At 42.9% G+C, this 20,367-nt stretch overlaps 1 protein-coding gene across 6 annotated transcripts; it reads right to left on the reverse strand.

Annotated features, from left to right (window-relative positions):
- Positions 1-4,476: 4,476 nt before the first annotated feature.
- On the reverse strand, positions 4,477-10,504 carry MYCN (MYCN proto-oncogene, bHLH transcription factor). 6 transcript variants are annotated; one of them, XM_030270032.4, is made up of 3 exons: positions 8,879-9,213; positions 7,167-7,963; positions 4,477-6,030 (listed from the first exon to the last, which is right to left on the reverse strand). In XM_030270032.4, the coding sequence occupies exons 2-3, from the start codon at positions 7,855-7,857 to the stop codon at positions 5,432-5,434; spliced, it is 1,290 nt and encodes a 429-aa protein (XP_030125892.1). In that variant the 5' UTR covers positions 7,858-7,963; positions 8,879-9,213; the 3' UTR covers positions 4,477-5,431. The 6 variants fall into 6 exon arrangements, with proteins under 6 accessions (XP_030125892.1, XP_030125887.1, XP_030125888.1 ...); XM_030270027.4 differs by lacking the exon at positions 8,879-9,213 and adding an exon at positions 10,370-10,504 and having other exon boundaries at positions 4,522-6,033; XM_030270028.4 differs by lacking the exon at positions 8,879-9,213 and adding an exon at positions 9,515-9,769 and having other exon boundaries at positions 4,522-6,033.
- Between the last annotated feature and the right edge of the window lie 9,863 nt (positions 10,505-20,367).

A 20,367-nucleotide genomic window follows, 5' to 3' on the forward strand; every position in this document is an offset into this window, starting at 1 on the left:
AAACTAGACAGATGTAGACTGCATGACTCATCCTACCCCGAATATAAAACTAAGCTATATGTAGCTGTTAGAAAACAGGACTCTTGTTATAGTTTTATGATTGATGCAGCCACTCACAGAGACAATCTAACTCAGCTTCAGACAGATAACATAGAAGACAGCTCCTTTCCCTAAATGCGTGCAGTATAGAAGACAGAAAGCATAGATAGAAAGCAGTAAACACTTAAAGCAAACAAATGACATTGGGAATTTGAGAGCACAGAATAAGAAAAGTTAAATAATCTTATTTTACCATAAAATGAAAATGTCTCCACTTATCTAAATTATGTCAGATGAAAACACTATATGATGGCAAATTACATAGTTCACAAACAGAGCAGCCATAATAGCATATATGGAGCCTAACAATGATCATGTATACAAAATGTAACAATTCAGTGATCAGTAATAAATAGGTCATAATTCAGTTATAAATTTGATAAATTTTAAGTCTGATAGGTCTACACACCCATCAATTTCACCATGGAGTTAAAAAATACTTACACTTATTTATGATTACATTGTAGATGCTTATTTTTAATTTCCGCATTATTTAGGTGTGTCATACTGTGATCATAAATACAGGAAACAAAATGGCTTTGTTTGCTTTTTCTTCAAAGGGCCAAGTGGACAGCCTTGTAACTTGAGTAAGTTACACTTAAAGTTAAAATATACACTAGGCTTTATTTAGCAGGGCTCATGGATCAACACTTACGGAATCCCTTGTGTGCACACAGCATGTATGTTAATCTATTCATCCAGCATACATACAAGGAACCTCCATGGTTCAGAGATCAAGAATTCATTTTATCTTCTCTGAGTTGACTGTTGTGCAAAAATATCAAAATCTCATCAAGAGAAGGATCTGGCCAGTAAGGGCACAAAGCTGGATGAGAATCAAAGATCTGCAGGCAGCAGGGATTATCATGTCATACAGCCCAGCAGCAAAATGTCTAGTTTATGGTGGCCAAGCTTCATTGCAGGATCAGTAAAAGTGGATAGGCAGCAAAAAACTCCTGTGGGGCAGGAAATTGGACAGGTAGTCCAGCAGAAGTGAAAGCTTGTCTTGGAACAGACCAAGGGCTCTGAATTCAGGCTTGTCAGTGCTCCAGAAGCAGCCAGAAATTCTGAGGCAAAACCCACCATGCTGGCTCTACAATCAGCCTCCTTTCCATGTTTTGCACAACTACTTTCCTCAGAGATCTCTGGAAGTGCTGTGTATCTCCTGTTTCTATTGAAATCCCTGCTTAATTTAAAAGCATTGCTGTGGCACCTCAAATCCCTTTAAGTTTGATGGCTTTGTGTTCCTGAGAAAAAGAGACAGGGAAGGGAAAAGGGAAATGGGAAGTGGACACAAGGAGAAGAAAGTAACCCAGGTATAGATCATGTAGCATTTGGCAATTGTACATTAAAAATTAATTAATTATCACAAAATTAATATTTTTAATAAAATTACATCTTCTGATTTAAATCAGCCAGAAGCCAGGAAATTCAAGCTTAAAAATGTCACCCATTTGAAGTAATTTTATTCTAGCGTGGTTTATCAGTATACTTCCCAGGAGCAAACTGTAAATTATATATTTCATGATCTCTCAAGGAGTCCTGCCAAGACCTGGTGATAAGTTGCTATAACAGCAGCTCAGGGTTTGAGAAATGCATTTAGCACTCATGGCAACAGGTGACCAAGTGGTAATGACACCATTAACACATTTCACCTTTTTAAGGTCTCCCACTGGTGTTTCACTTACTAATTTATGGAGGAATCATTTCATTTCAGTGTTACAAGTCCCTTGTGTTCTTAGTGGTATTTTAAAGAAAATAAACAGGAGGAAAGGAGAGCATCCTCTGGGATATGTGATTTTGGAGAAAACCACCATCAGCAAATTCTGTCTTGCAAGATAAAGAACTTGGCAATTTTTATAGTAGATCCAATAAGACTGAGATCAACTGAATTCAGTTCTTCTTTCAGGAATCAGCAATATCTGCTTTGTAATAAGCAGGTATTAGGTACTTGCCACATATGATTCTCCAGACAGATATGTTTGCATTTGTTATGCAAATGTAGGTATGTATTAAAAAAAAAGCAATAATGTCTCAATTCATTATTTGATGGAGTCCTTATGGACTCCCCACTCTAGATACACTTGCAAAAGGATCTTTTGTTATGGCTGTAGCTATGATTCTATGTCCTTCTCTATGTAGCATTCTGGCTTCTGTACTGATTCTACAGAAAATATTATACAATTAATTGTTTACTTCTTTTCAAAAGCTGTCTTTTCTTCAACTCTCCATTCTTTTAATCATGTAACTAAAAAAGAAATCTTCTAGTTAACAACTGTAACTTTATTAATATCCCACAAGTGAGATTTTTTTTTTTTACCAGAAATATTTGACCTTGACAATTTGCTCCCTACAGCAACAATATGAAAACACACCTATAAACTCCTTATTAAAAAAAAAAGAAAGAAAGAAAAAAAAAAAGAAAAAAAGAAAAAAAAAGACAGTACCAAAGTACCACTAGTACAGCACAGAGAAACATGCAAACAGTCCCGTATATGGGAGCATTAGAGCACCAGATCCTGTCTTCATGGACATCAGTTGGACGTTTGTAACTGAATTCTAAAGAATCAGACCAAATCTCCCACGTTATATAGTGAGAAATAGAGGCTTTCAGATGGGATTTGTGTTGAATATCCACACAAATCTGAGTATTTGACGCCTTTATTATACTCTAAATGCTTGGTTACCACAAGAGAAGACAGAACTGCATTGTCTCAAGAAGTGAAAGTAATTGCTGTCTTGAACTCCCTACTAAGAGGTTACAGACAAGGTGCAACCAGACTCTTCCAGGAGGTTAAACACAAAAAGACAGGAGGCAATGGACAAGGATTGCAACAAGAAAAATTCCAGATAGTACAAAAATTTCTATCAGTCATGGTAGGCAAAAAAACATGTGCTGCCCAACGAGGCTGTGGAATCTCAATCCTTTAAGATATTCAAGCCTTGGTTTTATGACCTGAGCAACCTGATCTGACCCAGAGTTCACTCTGAGTGGAGGATTTGTACCAAAGTTCTCCATGAGAGTGAAAGGGAAGAAGGGAAAGGGGAAGGGGAATGGGAATCTTCCAAGAATAGTCATTTAAAGTATACCTTGTTTGAAAACAGTACAACAGGAGTTCAACAGAAATTGCTAAAAAAAGGGGGCGAAAATTGTTTTAGCTAGTAAAATTAAATGTACGCTGTAACTGTTCACACCAGTTGTCTCTGTCTACTGTTTTATCACTGTAGCTGGAAAGTGGAAGAAGCATGTCAAGGGAATCAAAACAAAGATTCTATATATGGAACAACTGTGGTTGGGTCTGAATTTAGATCTTAACTCTATTCAGGCCAGTTCTTCAAATGCTTGTGTAGGCTAGCTGAATCCACAATGTTACACCTATTGAAGCGCTGGATTTACTGCACTGATCTATGTACAGTTCTTGGTGGTCATGGTACAGAGGCTGCCTGGGGCCCAAAAGCACGCAGGTTATGAGTGCATCAGCAATCTGTAGGGATAGCCAGACATATGGCACATCCTTTAAGTGGAGGCTGTTTTGCCCCCATGCTGCTCTTCCTGTTACCTCATAGGAAATACAGGATTTCTGTACCTCCATCACCAGACAAGCTATTTCTTTTGTGGCTCAAGCAGGGACAGATGTGACAGGTGAGCTTCTTGCAAGTGGATCCAGAAAGTACTTACTGGCCATTTGGTCTTAATTACTATCTTCTTTTTTTTTCCAGATTCAGTGTGAGGAAAGACAACATCAAAAATACCTGTAGAGACTAGAAAATAGAACAACTGGTCTCACAGTCTTTACTACAATGACCAAACATATTTCAGAGTTCAGTGTCTTATTCCTGTCACACCAAATTCCAGCTCTCAAGACAACCAAGCTCCATCTTCATCTGATGCAAGCTTCAACAAAAACATTAATTCTCCAGAGCAACGATGGATAGCTTTGAGGCTTTCCTAATGCAAAGAACTGCAGCCAAGTTAAGATCTTTGTTTACTACAAGTATATAATTTTCTATGCCTTGGCAAGTCTACCTCCATCATTTACTTCACCTGTGTGCCACACAGGCCAGTCCCTTAACAGAAGTTTGCTAAGCCATGTTTCTGATCCCTCACAACTCTCTGGGTACAGTAGATGTTTGAGGAGTCTTTGCAAGACACAGGAGTTATTCCATTAAGTGTGGTACATCTGTTCCTCTGTGATGATCCTGACAACACAAGTATGAAATAACAGGAACATAGTTCTTACTACAATTATTATTTAACCAGAAATGGAAATGTCCTGTCCAGCTGACCTTTGTAGTGTCACCTACAGTCCGAGAGTGCCAAGTGCCAAGATTTAAGTACCAAGGGTATGGGACCATGGTTTTTATATTTCATCAATATTGCAGTTAAAGATTTTATTTAAAAGAAAAATAGTAAATGGCACATCATGTAATTGCTATTTATTTTCATAAACATGAGGTATTTCAAAGTGCTATAAGACGCAGCACTAAATGTACATCATTGGAAGAAATTAAACACAGAACTTTGCCGTTACCCAGTTCTATGCACCAAACATTAACAAATACATTAACTGGAAGAAACAGGCTAGGAAAAGGCATATATAGTAAATTTCTTTACAAAAGTTTCTTAGTTCAAAAAAGTGATAAAGTAATATCTACTCAAAACTTTCACAACTCATTTTCATACGAAAATATAAGTATCAAATTTAGTTATGTATCAGCATCATACTAAAGTATACAGGCAATGTAAGAATTAGTACAGTACATAACAGAGATTAACAATATATTTGTATACAAAAACATGCTCCTCAAACATTGAGGTATTACAGTACTTAGGTATGAACTTCCAGTCTAACACTGGCAGCAAAAGCCACCTCTCATAACCCAAGACATGTACAAAAGGCAAGTGTGTAGATGGTATTTACAGAAATTCCCACAGGGGTACAAAATGCTAACCCCTAAAGTAACATCTGTTAGGACATAAGCACCATAAAACTTAGGAATGAACATTTTAAAACTCAACTAGATGTCATCAGCAGCTCCAAATGCTCACAACACTTAAAAAAAAAAAATCCCCACCATCTACAGTTCTTAAGAAAAAACAAAGGCAGTCCATTGTTGTTTGGTAGTCTTGCAATAAACTCCTTGCAAGAAAATCCATTTGCTCCGTACCCGGATAATATAGTCTGTCGATTACTTCAGGAACTGGATTGAAATTAAAACCAACATTCTTAACGTCAAAAAACACAACTTTTTTATAAAGAATCAAAAATGTGCAAAGTGGCAATGACTGTCCTGATCAGCCAGAAAAAAACACCAAAACAAAAAAAAAAGTTTAGCAAATCCGCTTGTAATCTATTTTCTTTAGTAATTGTTCTTGTCTGGCTTGCAATTTTTCCTTTTCTAGCAGTAACTTCTGCTCCTCTGCCTGAAGAGAGTGAACATATTCAGTGGCTTTTTTCAAGATCACAACTTTTGCAGCTTTCTCATTTTGAACCAGTTCTGGAACATGGTCCCTTAATGTGAGGAAACTTGACCGTAGATCGTTACGTCGTTGACGCTCCAGGATATTATGGTTGCGTCGACGTTCACTGTCCTCTGAATCAGAGTTTCGAGGACTTGAACTCTTAAGCTTTGGTTGGATCGTGGGTTTTACTGGACGGGGCACCTCGACTTTTAACTTTTTCTGCGGTGGAGACTCTTCAGTCTCCACAAATGGAGAAGGAGCGGCATAATTATGCTGCTGGTGAATTGGGGCACAACGCTTTAATATCAGTCCATTCTGCTGTGTCCTGACTGATGAAAAAGTGGTATTTTTAGGACGCACTGTAATAGTAAGGGTGGTAACAGACTTGTTGGTAGAGGACCGTCTTTTCTCCACTGTAACAACATCTATTTCTTCTTCTTCATCCTCTTCCTCCTCATCTTCATCATCTTCTGGTAATAAGGGACAGAAAATAAAACAGGCATTATTATCCCTGAAAACACCTTGATTACAAGTATCAGTATTTACTGACAAAATATATATCCAGTAAAAGCAATAATGAAATAACTGATGGGAAAACTAGGGTGCACCCATCACTCCAATCAGATATAAATCTGTAAAATATGTAATACACATGAAATTAGCAAAGAAAAGGGATTTCTGAAAGCTTGGTAAGTTTGATGAGATGGGATTTTTTAAACACATCTAATTTTCAGTCAAAATGGGGCTACCACCCACACAATCACAAAGGCAGAAAAGTATTTTTAGACAGAATGTATGCAGTTTGAATGGAATCGTCGAGTTGCAGCACAAAAGGCAAGCACAGAGCCACAACACAGCCCCTGCTTGGTAGAAAAGCAGCCGGAAAACGAAACAATCGCTGGGTTTGTTCTGAGGCAGAAGGTGAAGCTGCTCCAGCCGGGGACCCTTTAAGCCGGCGCTTGGTGCACTGCCAAGAAGACAGCTGTTGGAAGTGCTTCCTCACCCAAAGCTGTCAAACCAGACATTAAAGGGACAGCAGGCTCTGAAACCCGGGACGGATCACCAAGTTTGTGGCGGTGGTCATAGGGACCAGCTCATCCACACACGCCAAACCGCGGTTCAGCCCAAGTGGACTTCTCTTCGTACACACACAGAGAGGATGTTTGGGGCATTTTGGGCTCTGTCAATACAAGAGCCGCTCTAAAGGTTCACTAACCCAGCTCCAGCCTGCCCGCATGGCGCCTAAGGGAAGGCGCACTCGGTCATCCCCCATAAATCTGCGCCCCGGGTGGCGGTGGCAGCTGCACCCGAGCGGTGGCCGCCCCCCCGAGCCCCCCGGGGGCAGGAGACTATCAGGGCGCCGGAGGGTCCCCAGCACCACGCAGCCGCTCCGGGCTGGAGCTGCTGTCCGGTGAAGGCTCCGACCCCATCGCAGCGGCACAGGGCGAGGGGCGGGCGGGGGCTGCCCCGGGCCGTGCCCGCCGCCCCGCGCCTGCTGCCGCCTGCCGGCCGCCCTGGCCCCGCCCGCCCCCTGCGCAGCCCGCGGGGGGCCGCAGCCGCCAGCCCCGTCCCCACCCCCGCGCCGTGGGGCCGGAGCCCTTACCCGAGTCGCTGAGCATGTCGTCCCCGGAGGTGCTGCTGCTGCTGCTCGCCCGGCTGTCCCCGGCGGGGCGCGGCGAGCGGCCGCCCCGCGCAGCCCCTCCGCCCGCCGCCGGCGCCTCCCGCTTGTTGACGGGGAAGGGGAAGACCACGGCCGGGTCCACGCACTCGGGCACGGCGCCGCCCAGCTCCGCGCGGCCGCCGGCGGGGCTGCCCGCGGCCCCCGGCGGCGCGGTGGGCGCCTTGCTCTGCAGCTTCTCGCTGACCGCCCGCTCCAGCTTCTCGCGCGCGGAGAAGCCGCTCCACATGCAGTCCTGGATGATGATGGAGTTGAGATTGCTCGTCACGCCAGAGCCCGTCTCGAAGAAGTCCCCTCCGTCCACGCCGTCCCACAGGTCGGCCTCGGGCGGCAGCAGGAGCAGTTCCGATGCCCAGTCCACGGGGTCGGTGGGGCGGCAGCCCCACAGAGCCGCTGCTCCCCACGGCACCGGGCCCCCCCCCGGATGGTGCTCCTGGAGCCCGGCCCGGCTGGGAGACAGAGGAGGGGTGGGCAGCAGCTCAAACTTTTTCCAGATGTCCTCGCCCGGGGGAGCGGAGTCCGGCCCGCACAAATAAAAGTCATCTTCGTCCGGGTAGAAACAAGGCTGCAGGGAGTCAAACTCGAGATCTGGGTTTTTACTGACCATTCCTGGCATTATGGGTCTCTTTTTGCTGATCCCTGGGTTAAGCAATAGTTTCAAACACAGGTTTTATCGGTATTTCCACCAAGGGGAAGAAGAGAGGTTCACCCACTACCTGAAACTAAAAAAAAAAAAAAAAAGAAAAAAAAAAGAAAAAAAAAAGAAAAAAGAAAACAACAAAACCACAATTAAAAATACGAACAGAGACGAACGTGACTCCCTTCTTCTTAACGGAAGGGAAAAAAATTAATAATCCCATTATAAATAGCAACCAAGAAGGAACCTTTAGAAAGTTGAGAAAAAAAAAAGAAAAAAAAAAACCAAAAAAAACCCCGCATCTCACACACCTTTCTCCTCCCGACTCAAGATACTGAAATCAAAGCGCTCAGGTAGTGCTCCCCCGTGCACAGCCTGCCCCGCCGCTCCGTGGGGACACAAACCCAGGCTGCACATCCAGCGGGGACGCACAGCCTGTGTACATAGCCCTCGCCTGCTCTCCCCGAACCGCTTCAAACGCTCAAAACAGCACAGTAACTGCAGACAGATGCATGGCTTTGATACCGTAATCTCTCCAGAAAGGCTTCTTAATATGCCAGCAAAAGTAGAGGAAGTTTACTCCTTTTGTCACTGCGGAGCAGTGCAAAGGGGAGAGGAGAAAGATGCAAAAAAAAAAAAAAAAAAGGGGGCGGAGGGGCTCTTTGCAACTTCGCAAATCGCCAGTTCATTCACTCAAAGCGAGCCAGCGAAATCCGCACACAACACAAGGGGGGAGGGGGAGGAGGGGAAATCCAGCAGCAACAGAAATTATCAACCTTATGTAATAACCTCACGCATAAAAATGCATTAAAACCACCCCGGCGCCACCAACAAAGCCTCCAGATTTGCCAAGAAGGCACGGGAAGTTTTCCCCCCCTTTTTCCTACAACAACGAGGTTGCAGGGACAGCAACTCCGCACATTCGGCCACTTCATGCACGCAAACCTCCTGCAAACACACCGGCTCCCCACCTCCCACGAGTGCGCGCTGCTGCCCTTACCTCGGCCGGACCCCCCACTCACTACCCACGGCCAGTCAACCACAGCCCCATTCCTTTGCCGAGAGCTCCGTTGCATCAGACATTAAAAAAAAAAAAAAAAAGAAAAGAAAAAAAGAAAAAAAGAAAAAGGTTTGAAGTCCAAAAAAATCCAGTCGGCGTCTCCCTTCAGCTCGGTTAAGGTAACGCGAAAGGAAATTGTTCTGCTGGGTTTACAACAGCTGACGCTGAGACGGAGACCAAAAAGGGGTGAAAAAAAAATCCATGAAAAGCTTTATGATGAAACGCCGAGAAACGCGCCCGGCTCGGCTCAGCTGCGCTCCCGCCCCGCCCCCTGAGCGCCTCCAGGACTGTGCATTTTTCTACTAGGAAATACATTAAACTCTTTAAAATGCTAAGCAGTAAAGAGCCACCTACAAAACACTGGCGATCTCAATGCGACAGCTCCAAACCAAAACACAAATATCCTCCAGGATTTTCTTCTGCTCAGTGAGAACCCCATTCAGCCTCCGCTCTGCCCCTGCGCTCCCTTTCCCGCCCCATCCTTCCCAGTTCGGCAACTCAAACGCGATGGGGAATTCGATTTATTTGACTGGGATTTTGTCCTGAAGCCCAGAACCTGCAGCTTCCTCTTCTTACCTCCGTGGTGACGGTGGTGGGTGTGCGAGGGGGAGGAGTGGCGGGGGAAAGGGGAGAGGAAAAAAAAAAAAAAGCAGCTGATGGTGCCTGTAGCACTTTCCGCGCCCGCCCGCCGGCCCCCTCGGCCGCCCCGGCCTCCGCATCCACCCTCTGCTCGCAGACAGATGACTGTCACTGCCTGCCTTTGAAGCGGCTGGATATTATTAACCCCCAGAAAAAGGCATTAGGAAAAAAAAAGGGCAAGTTAAAAAAAAAAAACAAAAAGAAACAAAAAAACCCAAAAAACCTGACACGCTTGGGAGGGAGCACTGCGAAACAGCGGGAGAATGGCGGGAGCGCCAGCCCCGCCCCCGCTCCACGCGCGCAGGGCGGGGCCGCGCGTTTGGCGCCAAAAGCCCCGTTCGCTCTTTATGCTCCGGGAGGGCGTTCGGGTGTCGCGGGGCCGCCCCCGGCCCCTGTGCCGCCCCTCTCCGCACCACACCGGCCCCGGGGAACGTCGCCTCCGCAGCGGTTGCTCCCCACCTCCCACCGCTGCGACCTCGCGCGCAACCCCCGGGGCAGTTGAAAATAAACAAACAAGGGCTAAGGAAAGTGGCCGGGCGAGGGAGTCACTCCGACGCAGGGCTCTGTGCACGATCGGCAGCGATCCCGTCCCGCAGGCAGCGGGGCTCTCACGCCGCCGCGCTGCCGGCAGGGCCCCGTGCGGGCGGCTCCGCGCTCCCCGCGCTCAGCGCTCCGCACCGGCACCGCGCCCGCCGCGCCCCCGTTCCGCTGCCAACGGCGACACCTTGCGGCCGCGCGGCGCAGCGGCGGCGCTCCCGGCGCCCCCGCGCATTGCCCGGCGGCAGCACCCACCGCTCTCTCGCCTCCTTCCCCCGGCGGGGCCACGGGACGGGACGGGAGCGCGGCGCTCTCCTCGGCGGTGCGCGGCGCCGGGCTCGGGTACGACCCCGATCCCGTAGCCGCTCGGGGCGGTGCCTCCTTGCTCATAGGCTGCAGGTTGAGGCGGGGACTGGGGCGTCGCTCGCAGCAGGCCGGTGGCGGCGGGCGGCCGCTTTGTGTGCGGTGGCGACGGGGCCGCCTCCCGTCCTGCCTCAGTGGGGGCGAGCCCGGGCTGTTCAAACATGGTGGGCACGGTGGTGGGAGAGAGAGCTGGGCCTCGATGGAAGAGACTGAAGAGGGGGAGGCTGCTCGCGAGAGAGCGGAATAAACCCTATGTGAGGCAGGGTTGTGCTGTATGTCCCTTCGGCTCGTCCCCTGCAGCCGTTTCGGGCAGCAAAGTCCTGCTTCTCCCATGTGGTGATCACTCCTCGCATCCATGTCACGCTTCACTGGCCACAACCCGGAGGTTTTGGCGCCGTTCAGCGCCCTGAGGCGGCCCCGAGAGCCGTCGGGGAGGCGCGGTGCCCGGGGCTCGGTGGTGCTGCAGGCCCGGGCACGGCGGCGGCTCCCGAGGTGGCGCCTGCCCCGCCATGGCCCCGGCCAGGGCAGCGGGCTCGCCCGGCTCGGCCCTGCCCGCCTCCGCTCGCCAAGGAGGTGGCTGATCCCAGGGCCTTCGACCGGTCTGGCTGAGAGCAGGAAAGGCACCTGGAAGGTGAACCCTCTGTACCGCGGCCTCCAAGCGCGCAGGATTCAAGCGGGGGTGCTGAGGGTGACCTTTAGATGCCCTGCTCTGAGCCGCAGCTTGGCTTAAGGAGCTGTGCAAGGGCACCATAAAGCGGAGCAGCGCCCGACCTGCTGCTGTCGAGGTCGCTGCCAGCCCCTGTGGCATCAAGCTGGCGACGAATTTGAGGCCAGGTTTGCCTGAACTGTGGTGGTTTGGCCTCCCATTCCTCTGAGGCACTTCAGATTCAAGACAGGGGAATTCATTGATTAGCAAATGTGCACTCAGTACTTTGAAGATGTAAAGTCTTATGAAAGCACAAAAAATTATGAATGTCTATTTGGATGATTTGGCTGGCCAGAAAAAAAAAAGTGGGATTTTTTTTTTTTCCCCCCACATTTCAGTAACCTTAAAAAGGTTGAAGCTTGTGAGGAGACATGATGAGCAGTTAGCATGTGGGTCACAGAACTTGTAAACAATTTATTAATTCTCATCACTCGATGACCTTTGTGAATTTAAACAATTATATATGATTTTCTCCTTTAATTATTTTTGGTTTTTATCTTGCCTCTAGCATTTTTATATATGCAAATATTGTTATGTCCATCCAGAAAGGATATGGGCTGCTATCTTATTTACTGTTAATTCATTACAATTTTCATCTAGATTTCCTCAACAGCCTTTTTAAATTTTCCCTTTTTTTATTTTTCCATATGTATGTGCATGGGATTGCCATCACATCATTTATCATCACAAAACCATCAACTTCTAAGAAAGCTCTATTGTGGCATGTGATATCTTTTGTAGCACCCTGCATGAGAACATTAATAAAACCTATATTTTAAAGTAACTTTCATTGGCAAAAAACACCAAACCAACAAAAAACAAAACCCCCCACAAACAGGAAATGGAAAACAGTGTACTGAGAAACATTACTGTCTATGAGGAGTAACTTTAGGTAAAAAGCCTTGTTAAAACCCCAGATCTATTGCTTTATCTTCTACAGTTGAGAAAGAGGTGGAAAACTTTGGAAAGACTGGACAAATCCTTGTGGTGTTTTGACTGACATTTACCTTGGGCTCTTTTATCAATGTTTATGTTTCTTTCTCTGATTTATTCTGTCCCTGAAATGGCATATATCAAGAAGCCTCAAGGCAAATGAAAATCAGAAATTACTAGTAGTTACTGTACATTTGTTATTATGTTATTTCACTGGAAAAAAACTTGGGGATTAAGATATGCTGATAGTAGAAGTGGGTCCCAATAAAAAACGGTTGTGTAGCAATTATGTTTAGGCATTGTAAGAACTTGTTATCTGGAAAAATAGAGAAGTTTTAAAAAGTATGTAAAAGTCTAAAGGATGCTTTTACTTACACAGTGGTAAGAATCTTAAGTGGATCCAGTGGTCTTCATTGTGGCCTAGCAAGTACCCTGGGAAAGTCCTGTGCTGAGAGCTCAGATATACATAATACACAGGAAAGTTATGGTCGGGGCTACTGTACGTCCCATTTGTTGTCATTGATTCATTAAGAAATGCAGTGTGAAGCAAATTTCTCTGGCCACACACACCTCTCATTCACCCTCACAGTCTGCAGATCTATTGAGAAGATCAAAGGAAATTATAGTATTATTAGATATGTATGCAGTTGTCTTCCTCAGAGGCACCAAACTTCAGTGTATTTCTGCTTTCTTTTCAGAACTAAGGTATGAATTATCTTGCATGTTACACTGTAGAAGATTTTATAAATGGTCTTGTTAATCAGGGTTTGGGGAAAGTGGCCAATATCCCAGTGTTCTGAGTGCACTTGGCAAAAGTGTGACAGCACTGGGACAATTTATCCCTGTTTTGTGTCAACCAGCAGAAGCTACATGTCAATCTCTCAGTAGGACTAGAAAGGATGTAGGTATGAACACTCATAGACCTTTTTTTTTTTTTTAATTAAAAAAGACCTAATACACTTCCTGTTAGATGCAGTAGTAAAATTTTCTGGTGGATTAAGTATTTGAAGGTAAGTATTAAAGTTAACAGTTAGAAAAGCTGCCAGATTTAGAGCAGCAGATTTATTCCTGCACACGTTCAGTAAACTTGCTAGGGAGTTGTGCTGCTCCCTGCTGTGTAGTTGCTGAGGGTATGCAATCTAAACTATTTCTCTTGCTGATTTACCCACATCCAGGTGAGACAGGCTTAGGGACTGCTCAGTGTCACTTATGGAAACTGAAGCAGATTTCCCAGGTAAGCTGATTGTAACAGTCTGAGATTGCAATTGCTTTCCCACAAGTTTTTGCAGAGTGCATCAGTATTGTCTATTAAGATAAGAATATAGTGCAGTGCCATAATATAGTGCCACAAAGACCTGCAAAGAATACAGATGTTCTTGTGACATAAAAGCTCTCAATTAGTAGCCACAATACCTAGTGCTTGTATAATGTTTCACATGACCAAGACATTGAAAACTGTCGGTTATTTCACTTACAGTCACCACAGAGGTCTCTAGCCAATCTCACCTGTGCATCCAGAAACACTTTATGGAGTACCTAGTAATCAGAGGACTAATTCTATTTGATTAGAACTAATTTTGAAGCCATATGATTCATAAGAAGTAGTCTCATAATAGAATAGTACTGTGGCTGCTGAAAACAGCACAAATACTGGATTTATCTAGTGGTAAAGGTGGCTTAATGCTCCACCTTTAAGTGTTCCTAGATATATCACAAACCATCTTTCAAAAGATGGTGAAAAGAGGTTTTTTCCTTCTGTGCCTTTTATGTATATTTGGATTCTTCAAAAACAATTGGTCAGACCAGTGTTTGTGTACTAGTCTTCTCCCTGAGCTTCCTTTCCTTTCTAGCTGCTTAGGGAGCATTGGAAGATTTTCATTAAAACCAGAAGGCCTAGAAAAATATATTTTATATTTGACAGAAGCGTATAGCAATTTCTCAGAACATCCTGCTTGCAACAGATTTTCAAACCCTATATATGACTAGATAAACATCTAAGCATTGGTTATCTTACTGTTGTATTCTAAAGCAAAGTAAAACAAAAATAACTTCAAAAAGTTGCAGGTGAGACCACTAAGTGACATATTTCACAACAAAGTGTTTATCTAGAATCACAGAATCAGTTAGGTTGGAGGAGACCTCTGAGATCATCAAGTCCAACCTGTGACCGAACACCACCACATCAACCAGCACTGAGTGCCACATCCAGTCTTTCCTTAAACACATCTAGGGATGGTGGCTCTACCACCTCCTGGGCAGACCATTCTAATATTTAATCCCCTTTCCATGAAGAATTTCTTAAGAATAATTTGTTAAGTTCTGAAAAAAGTTAAAAGTAGTGCACTACAGTTGCTGCTTTTCCACTTTTTTTTTTCTTTTTTAATTATGGTGAATATGTGTTCAGCACACCAAGACACTGATCTGTATTACCATGCTAAAAAGAAACGTTGCTTGTCATCTACCAGTAATTCTGAGGGTATCAGTGATGTAGATTTTTACTGTGTCTTTCAGCCACAACAAATATGCCAGACCTCCTGCAGAATTGGGTGTCTTTATAAATAATCTTACCACAGGTCTTCAGTTTTATTTTGAAAGTCAAGGGTTTGAGCCTCTTCAGTCAATATCCACTCCACTGCCTGTTAAAGCCAGGGAAAATTAATTTAGTGAAGCCTAGAAGTCTCATATTTTGCAGTTTATAGGCATGGCGGGAACTATATTAAGGGCAGTTTCCCGCTTCTCTTGACCTGCTGCAGGCAATAGGCAGGTGGGAAGAGGGCTGGTGAGGTCTCAGAGATTCATCAATTTTCCAGTGGTCCCTGGAAAAGCCAGTCTTCATCAGGAAGGCTTGTTCTCAATGAGATTAATTCCCTGAAAAGCTTAATTTAGCTACAATATTTTTAACACCATAGTAAGAAAAGTTGTTCAGTGAACACTGGAAGATCTTTGAGGTTGTTCACACAGCTTTTAAAATGGCTACTTATATATTTTGTTCCTCATTCTTACTGAGTGACTTTACCTGGATCTCTCTGCTTCATGTCATATATTCAATCATTTAGTTGTTTGAAGCACAACATTTTATGTTTACATGTGCTTAAATATTTTATCTTTTTTTGAGCAGTTAGCTAATTGTGCATTTCTATGCAAGCTCACTTTCCTGACTGGTTTTGAAACTTTAGCTCAAAAATGTTTCTCTGGTTGCAAAGCTTTTTAAACTATTCATTATAATGAGATATTTTACCAGATAATTCACGGAGACAAATGTGAAATGTGCAGTTGGGAAGGTAAAATTATAACCAGTCACATAAACCTGTCCTCATTAGCTCCTTTCAAACATGTCCAAATGTTACCAATAGAGAAAGACATCCTTGGAGAGTGGCTTGAAATGTGAATTCTTTAGTTTTCAATTGGAATCTGCTTTCTGTTTGAGAGGAAGGCTTTAATTTCCTACATCTGAGATTAATTTTCAAATGCAAGCTAACAGGAAGATTAGCCTTTAAGGACTATTAGTGACTGGCCAGAATGGTGTTGGTGACTAGAACATAAAAGGAGTAAAAAAGGAAAATATGGACTTAAGAGTGAATAAGGGGATGCATCAAACTAAACTCTCAGCTGGTGTCAATTGAGATGGCTTCCTTCCAGTGGGACTGTGCCAGATGAGACCAGTGACAGAGCTGTCCTTTGTGATTCCAGCTTTAGTCCTGGGCCACAACTTAAAAGTAGTTTTCTGGATTTTTTAGTTGGTTCTTATTTTATATGCAGTATATAGAGCCTTTACTGATAACCTGTGGGACATTCTTCAAAGCTTTGCTGTAAGACCTGTTAACAGCAAAGGAAACACTTAACACTTATTGCAGTAATGAAAATATCTTCAGACACATTAAAGGCCTTTATGGAGTTTTGATGGTTTTATTAGTATTACCATCCCTGCTTTAGTAAATCAGCAGGTCAAAGTTTTGTTTATTTATGTCAGAAATTATTGATGTATCTCTGGCTGCAAGCAGACTTGTATGAAGGGCTATGCCATGATCTTTGGGTGTCTTACCATTTCCTCCTTTTCTGCATATCTTTCACAATCTCCCAAGAGAGAGCTGACTGTGTCCTTTATTTCACTTCAGCTAATTTCCATGGGCTTCTGTGAAACTTTCCCGCTGTTTCCTTGACAAATCATGGTTATTCCAGCCTTGATAAAGGTGTTTGCCTCCTGGTGAAACAAATTATTACTAGAGATTAGAAACCAGATTCAACAGAGCCAGGTTTGCATTTGTTTCAGCAACTTCTGTGATCTATTCATATGTTTGATATATATATATATGTTTTCCAGGCAAATGCAAGGGGGTTTTGTATGAACCACAGCTTGTAAGTCAGAAAATTGCTTTGAAGGGAGCCATGATCAATAGGAGGCTGAAAGAAGTCTTGTTCTGATCATTGTACATAATTTTGTGAAATGATTTAACAGGTTACAGACTGCATGTGGCAAACTGGGCTGCAGCTGAAAAAAAGAATACAAGACAGGACGGCATGTTAGTCTTGTAGCTACCCCAAAGAAGGTATGACTGAGAGAAGAAAAGGTTACATGGAGTTTTGGTTGAATGATATTACAAAGCATCATTTTAAAAAATACTTTAAAACTGCTCACTTGTTTTGCCTTCACTTTTAACAAAATTAATTATTTTATAACATACTTTCAATTTAGGTAATTTGAAATGTCAGTGCAGAAGAAGCAAAGTCAGAATGTCCTGGCACCCCTTAATTAAAAGAGTTTAAAAACATTGCTTTTTGACTTACAACTGAGAAAACTGAAAAACATATATGTAGTGCTGTTTTCACTGTTATACTTTTTGGATGTTAATTTCTCTTTTGATCATGGTCTAGGAGAGACTTCCTTGTTTTACTGTTAACTGAAATAATCAAAACTGTAATCCTGCTTTGGTAGTGCAAAGCTATGTTCATGTGATCAGACATCACATATTAAATGTTTTTTCATCTGTAATCTAATATTTATGAGCTATTACAGTATTGAGTCTTTCTGGTAATGAAGATATTTGTTTTCCAATGACATAATTTCACTGCTGAAAACAATTTCTACTTAACAGAACTGAAATGTTCTTGATATCCACAAATATAATTCTGTCTAATATCAAAGTTTAGAATAGATGGGCCACATTAGCAGAGGAATACAGAAATGTACATTATTTCAAAAGAGATGAAATTTTTATTAAAGGATGAAAATAATTGTGAAAAGTTATGATGTTTTGTTTCTATTCTGAAATTACCCAAGTCTTCTAAGAAGAGTTTTCATTGCATCACTTACAGAGTGCTAAATACATTACATTTTGGCATGATCATTGTCTCAAACATACTAGCATTGTGCTGGCATTCCTGCTTCTTTGACTTGTATTCGGGGTGCAGGCAGCTAGATCAGCATTAATCAGTGCAGAAAATCACATTTTTGTGCCAGGGTTTCAGACTGCTGGTGAAGACTTGTTCTTGACAGGCCAGCAGGACAGATACAAGGTTGGAAGGCATCATCCTTGCAGTGTGTCATGGTGTTGAGGACTCAGTTTTCAACTCCTCCGGAAAAAATATTATTGAAATGTTTTGTTTCTAAGCAATTAAAAAGACCACACTTTGGTAGTTTAATGTAAGTAAGTACCAGTAAAGTGAGTATAGGTAAACATCAGTGGGAGAAGAGTGCTGTATTTATGCAGAAGCATGTCTGTGTATGTGTTGATGTACACACATGTGCATGTGTGTGTGCACAGGTGTGTTTTTCTACTCCAACTTATCCATAGTAAATTCTAAAACTGTTTATCTTTTTCAGAAATTAAAAAAAAAGTTGAATCCTTGTCTATAATATTTTTCTTTTTTTAAAGGATGATGTCAGTATTATATTAGTTATCTACTTCTACAGAGGATTCAAGATATGTCTGCATAGGGACAGCAGAGCATGAAGACCATCCCCAGTTCACCTAGGCTGAACCAGGATGGTAAATCTGCGAAGCACATTTCATTGTTGATAGCTCAAGTACCAAAGGTATATAAACTATATTTGCTTGACCCACTGCTCAGGATAGTAAGTTTTCCCCCTTCACAAGGCTAATAACCTGGGCTCAGCAAAATTTTGAAACTTCTGTAGTGTGTCATTCTGACACTTAACCAATGCCAGCCAGGCAACTGCGTTATGTTCGAGCATGCTGTGTGGATGCACCATATGTAAACAGGGAGAGTATTTGTCTTAAGCTGTTAAAAGAACTATTTAATATAATTCACTGTCTATTTGGTTTCTCTTTTAATATTTACCATCATCTTTCAGGTCTATGACTTTGTTGAACAATATGCAGTAGAGTTGGACTCATGGTAGGTGATCATAAAACTAAGATAGGATGAGTGTGTCCTGGGGTTTTGATTCTAGTTTTAGTTTAGCCTTTGGAGGTGTAGCAGATCATACTCAAGCTCATGTCAATTTTCACGTTAACTTTCATTTTTCCTCACTTGTAAAAGTGGGTAGTGGTGGTTGCTACCTCTGTGAACTGTTTTGAGAACTTCAGGAAAATTGCTTGTTGGTAACTAAGCTGGTGAAAAATGACTAGATTTTTGTTTTGTAGTATGTTTCCACTAATATGATGGGGAACAATACTCTGCAGTGAAGGTGGAATTGGTCTGTGATGTAGAAAGTAAAAATGAATGTTGGAATGAGACAGAGGAATTTATTCCACCTTAAGGAATGGCTGCAGTGCAAATGTTAGTCTATGGTAGTCATTATAGGCTGCTTTTCTAGTCAGTGGAGAACACTTGCCATAATCCATTTGACTTTCTTTAGATGTCTGCTTGAGGGTAAGATGAATAATGCCGTATGAATAATGCTCATTATGTAATTTAATCTTACATCCTACTATAAACATGTCGCCTGCTGGTCTGTATTGGTTGTGGTTGCTTTTGTTTGGCTAAAGCACCACTTTCATTAGCTTTCCTTAAGACTAATTTGTACTAGTAACCTAGTAAACTAGATATTTGTAGTGTTGATACTACTTTTTTTCTGTTAATGCAACATATCCTGCGTTAACCCTCAAAAGTAGTTAATGAAGCATCTAAACAGCAGTTGAAGCTGCTTCTCATGGAGAATTGTCATGTTTGACAATTCTCAGTGTCAAACATGACACTGTCATGCGCTGAGCATTGGTCAGCTACTGCTGTGAAAAATGAAAGGTACATTTGGCATGCACAGTGAAATTCTGAAGTGGAGATCAGTATTTAGACAAACAGCTTAGTCTGGCTTGGTCAGCTATCGGGATGGTTGCATACATATTTTGCTATATTATTTTGATTGCACTACTTTTGGTTTTGAACTGAGGTCAGGATAATTATAGAGAGAGATGTGTCACTGCTTAACAAGGCTATAAAAATGTCTACTCAGTTTCTGCATCTCCTTCTGAGGTGCAATGACATTTCTGCTTGGTTTTGTGAGTTGTGTCATTGCATATATTTGCTTGATGGTTGTAATATGAGTACAAGGCTTTTCAATATATTTACAAAAATACATGTTTCATCCTCTTTGGAACTGGGATATTATTATATACAGAGAGTAACTACATATTTAGACTGTGTTCTTTGTGCAAGCTTGTTCTCATGAAATTAGCATAAAGAGAGTTCTCATATGCACGTAAGTGCTGGCATTTTTTCCTGGAGCTTGCTTAGGAATCTGAGTTAGAAGTAAAGGTGAATAATGAAACGTGATGTATGTGTACATTCCATGTCCCATTATGCTGATAGCCCTGTATCTGTCATTTTGGAGCTGACATGAAAAGATAATGAGTAAGCCTTTGTGCATATCCTGTGGCTCAGAGAAGGAAAAAAGCTCTTCTAAGGCTTGCATGTCATTGGCGGTTAGTATTGGAAAACCCCCTTCTGCTTGTCTTGCCTTGTGAGATGTGAGACTTGAAAGAACGTTTGCTTCTTTTACTGGTTTGAAAACATATTTAACCTCTGAGAAAGGAAGCCAGAGAAAGCATTGAATAACTTGATTTACCATCTCTTGAAATACCTCCTTTACTAGTTCTGTGCCAGAATCTGAAGTGCTGTAGTGACAGCAGCCAAAAGGGAGTGAGGATTTGGATAGAGATAAAGGGAAAGATTAAAAAAAGAAGTCTAAACCTATATTTAATCCAATGGTCTCATTATCTGAAGCTGGCCACTTCCAGGAGCTCTGCAAACCTTTCCTTTGGTGAATGAATTGAGCCCTCTGCTATAATGA

This window comes from Taeniopygia guttata, chromosome 3, assembly GCF_048771995.1.
Source record: "Taeniopygia guttata chromosome 3, bTaeGut7.mat, whole genome shotgun sequence".
In the NCBI taxonomy this organism is placed as follows: Eukaryota; Metazoa; Chordata; class Aves; order Passeriformes; family Estrildidae; genus Taeniopygia; species Taeniopygia guttata.

Coding starts and splice junctions, on each gene's coding strand:
- MYCN (XM_030270027.4), bottom strand. CDS start 7,857: ATGCCAGGAATGGTCAGTAAAAACCCAGATCTCGAGTTTGACTCCCTG. Junction 6,034..7,166: donor CGACATGCTCAGCGACTCGG/GTAAGGGCTCCG, acceptor CCTTATTACCAG/AAGATGATGAAGATGAGGAG.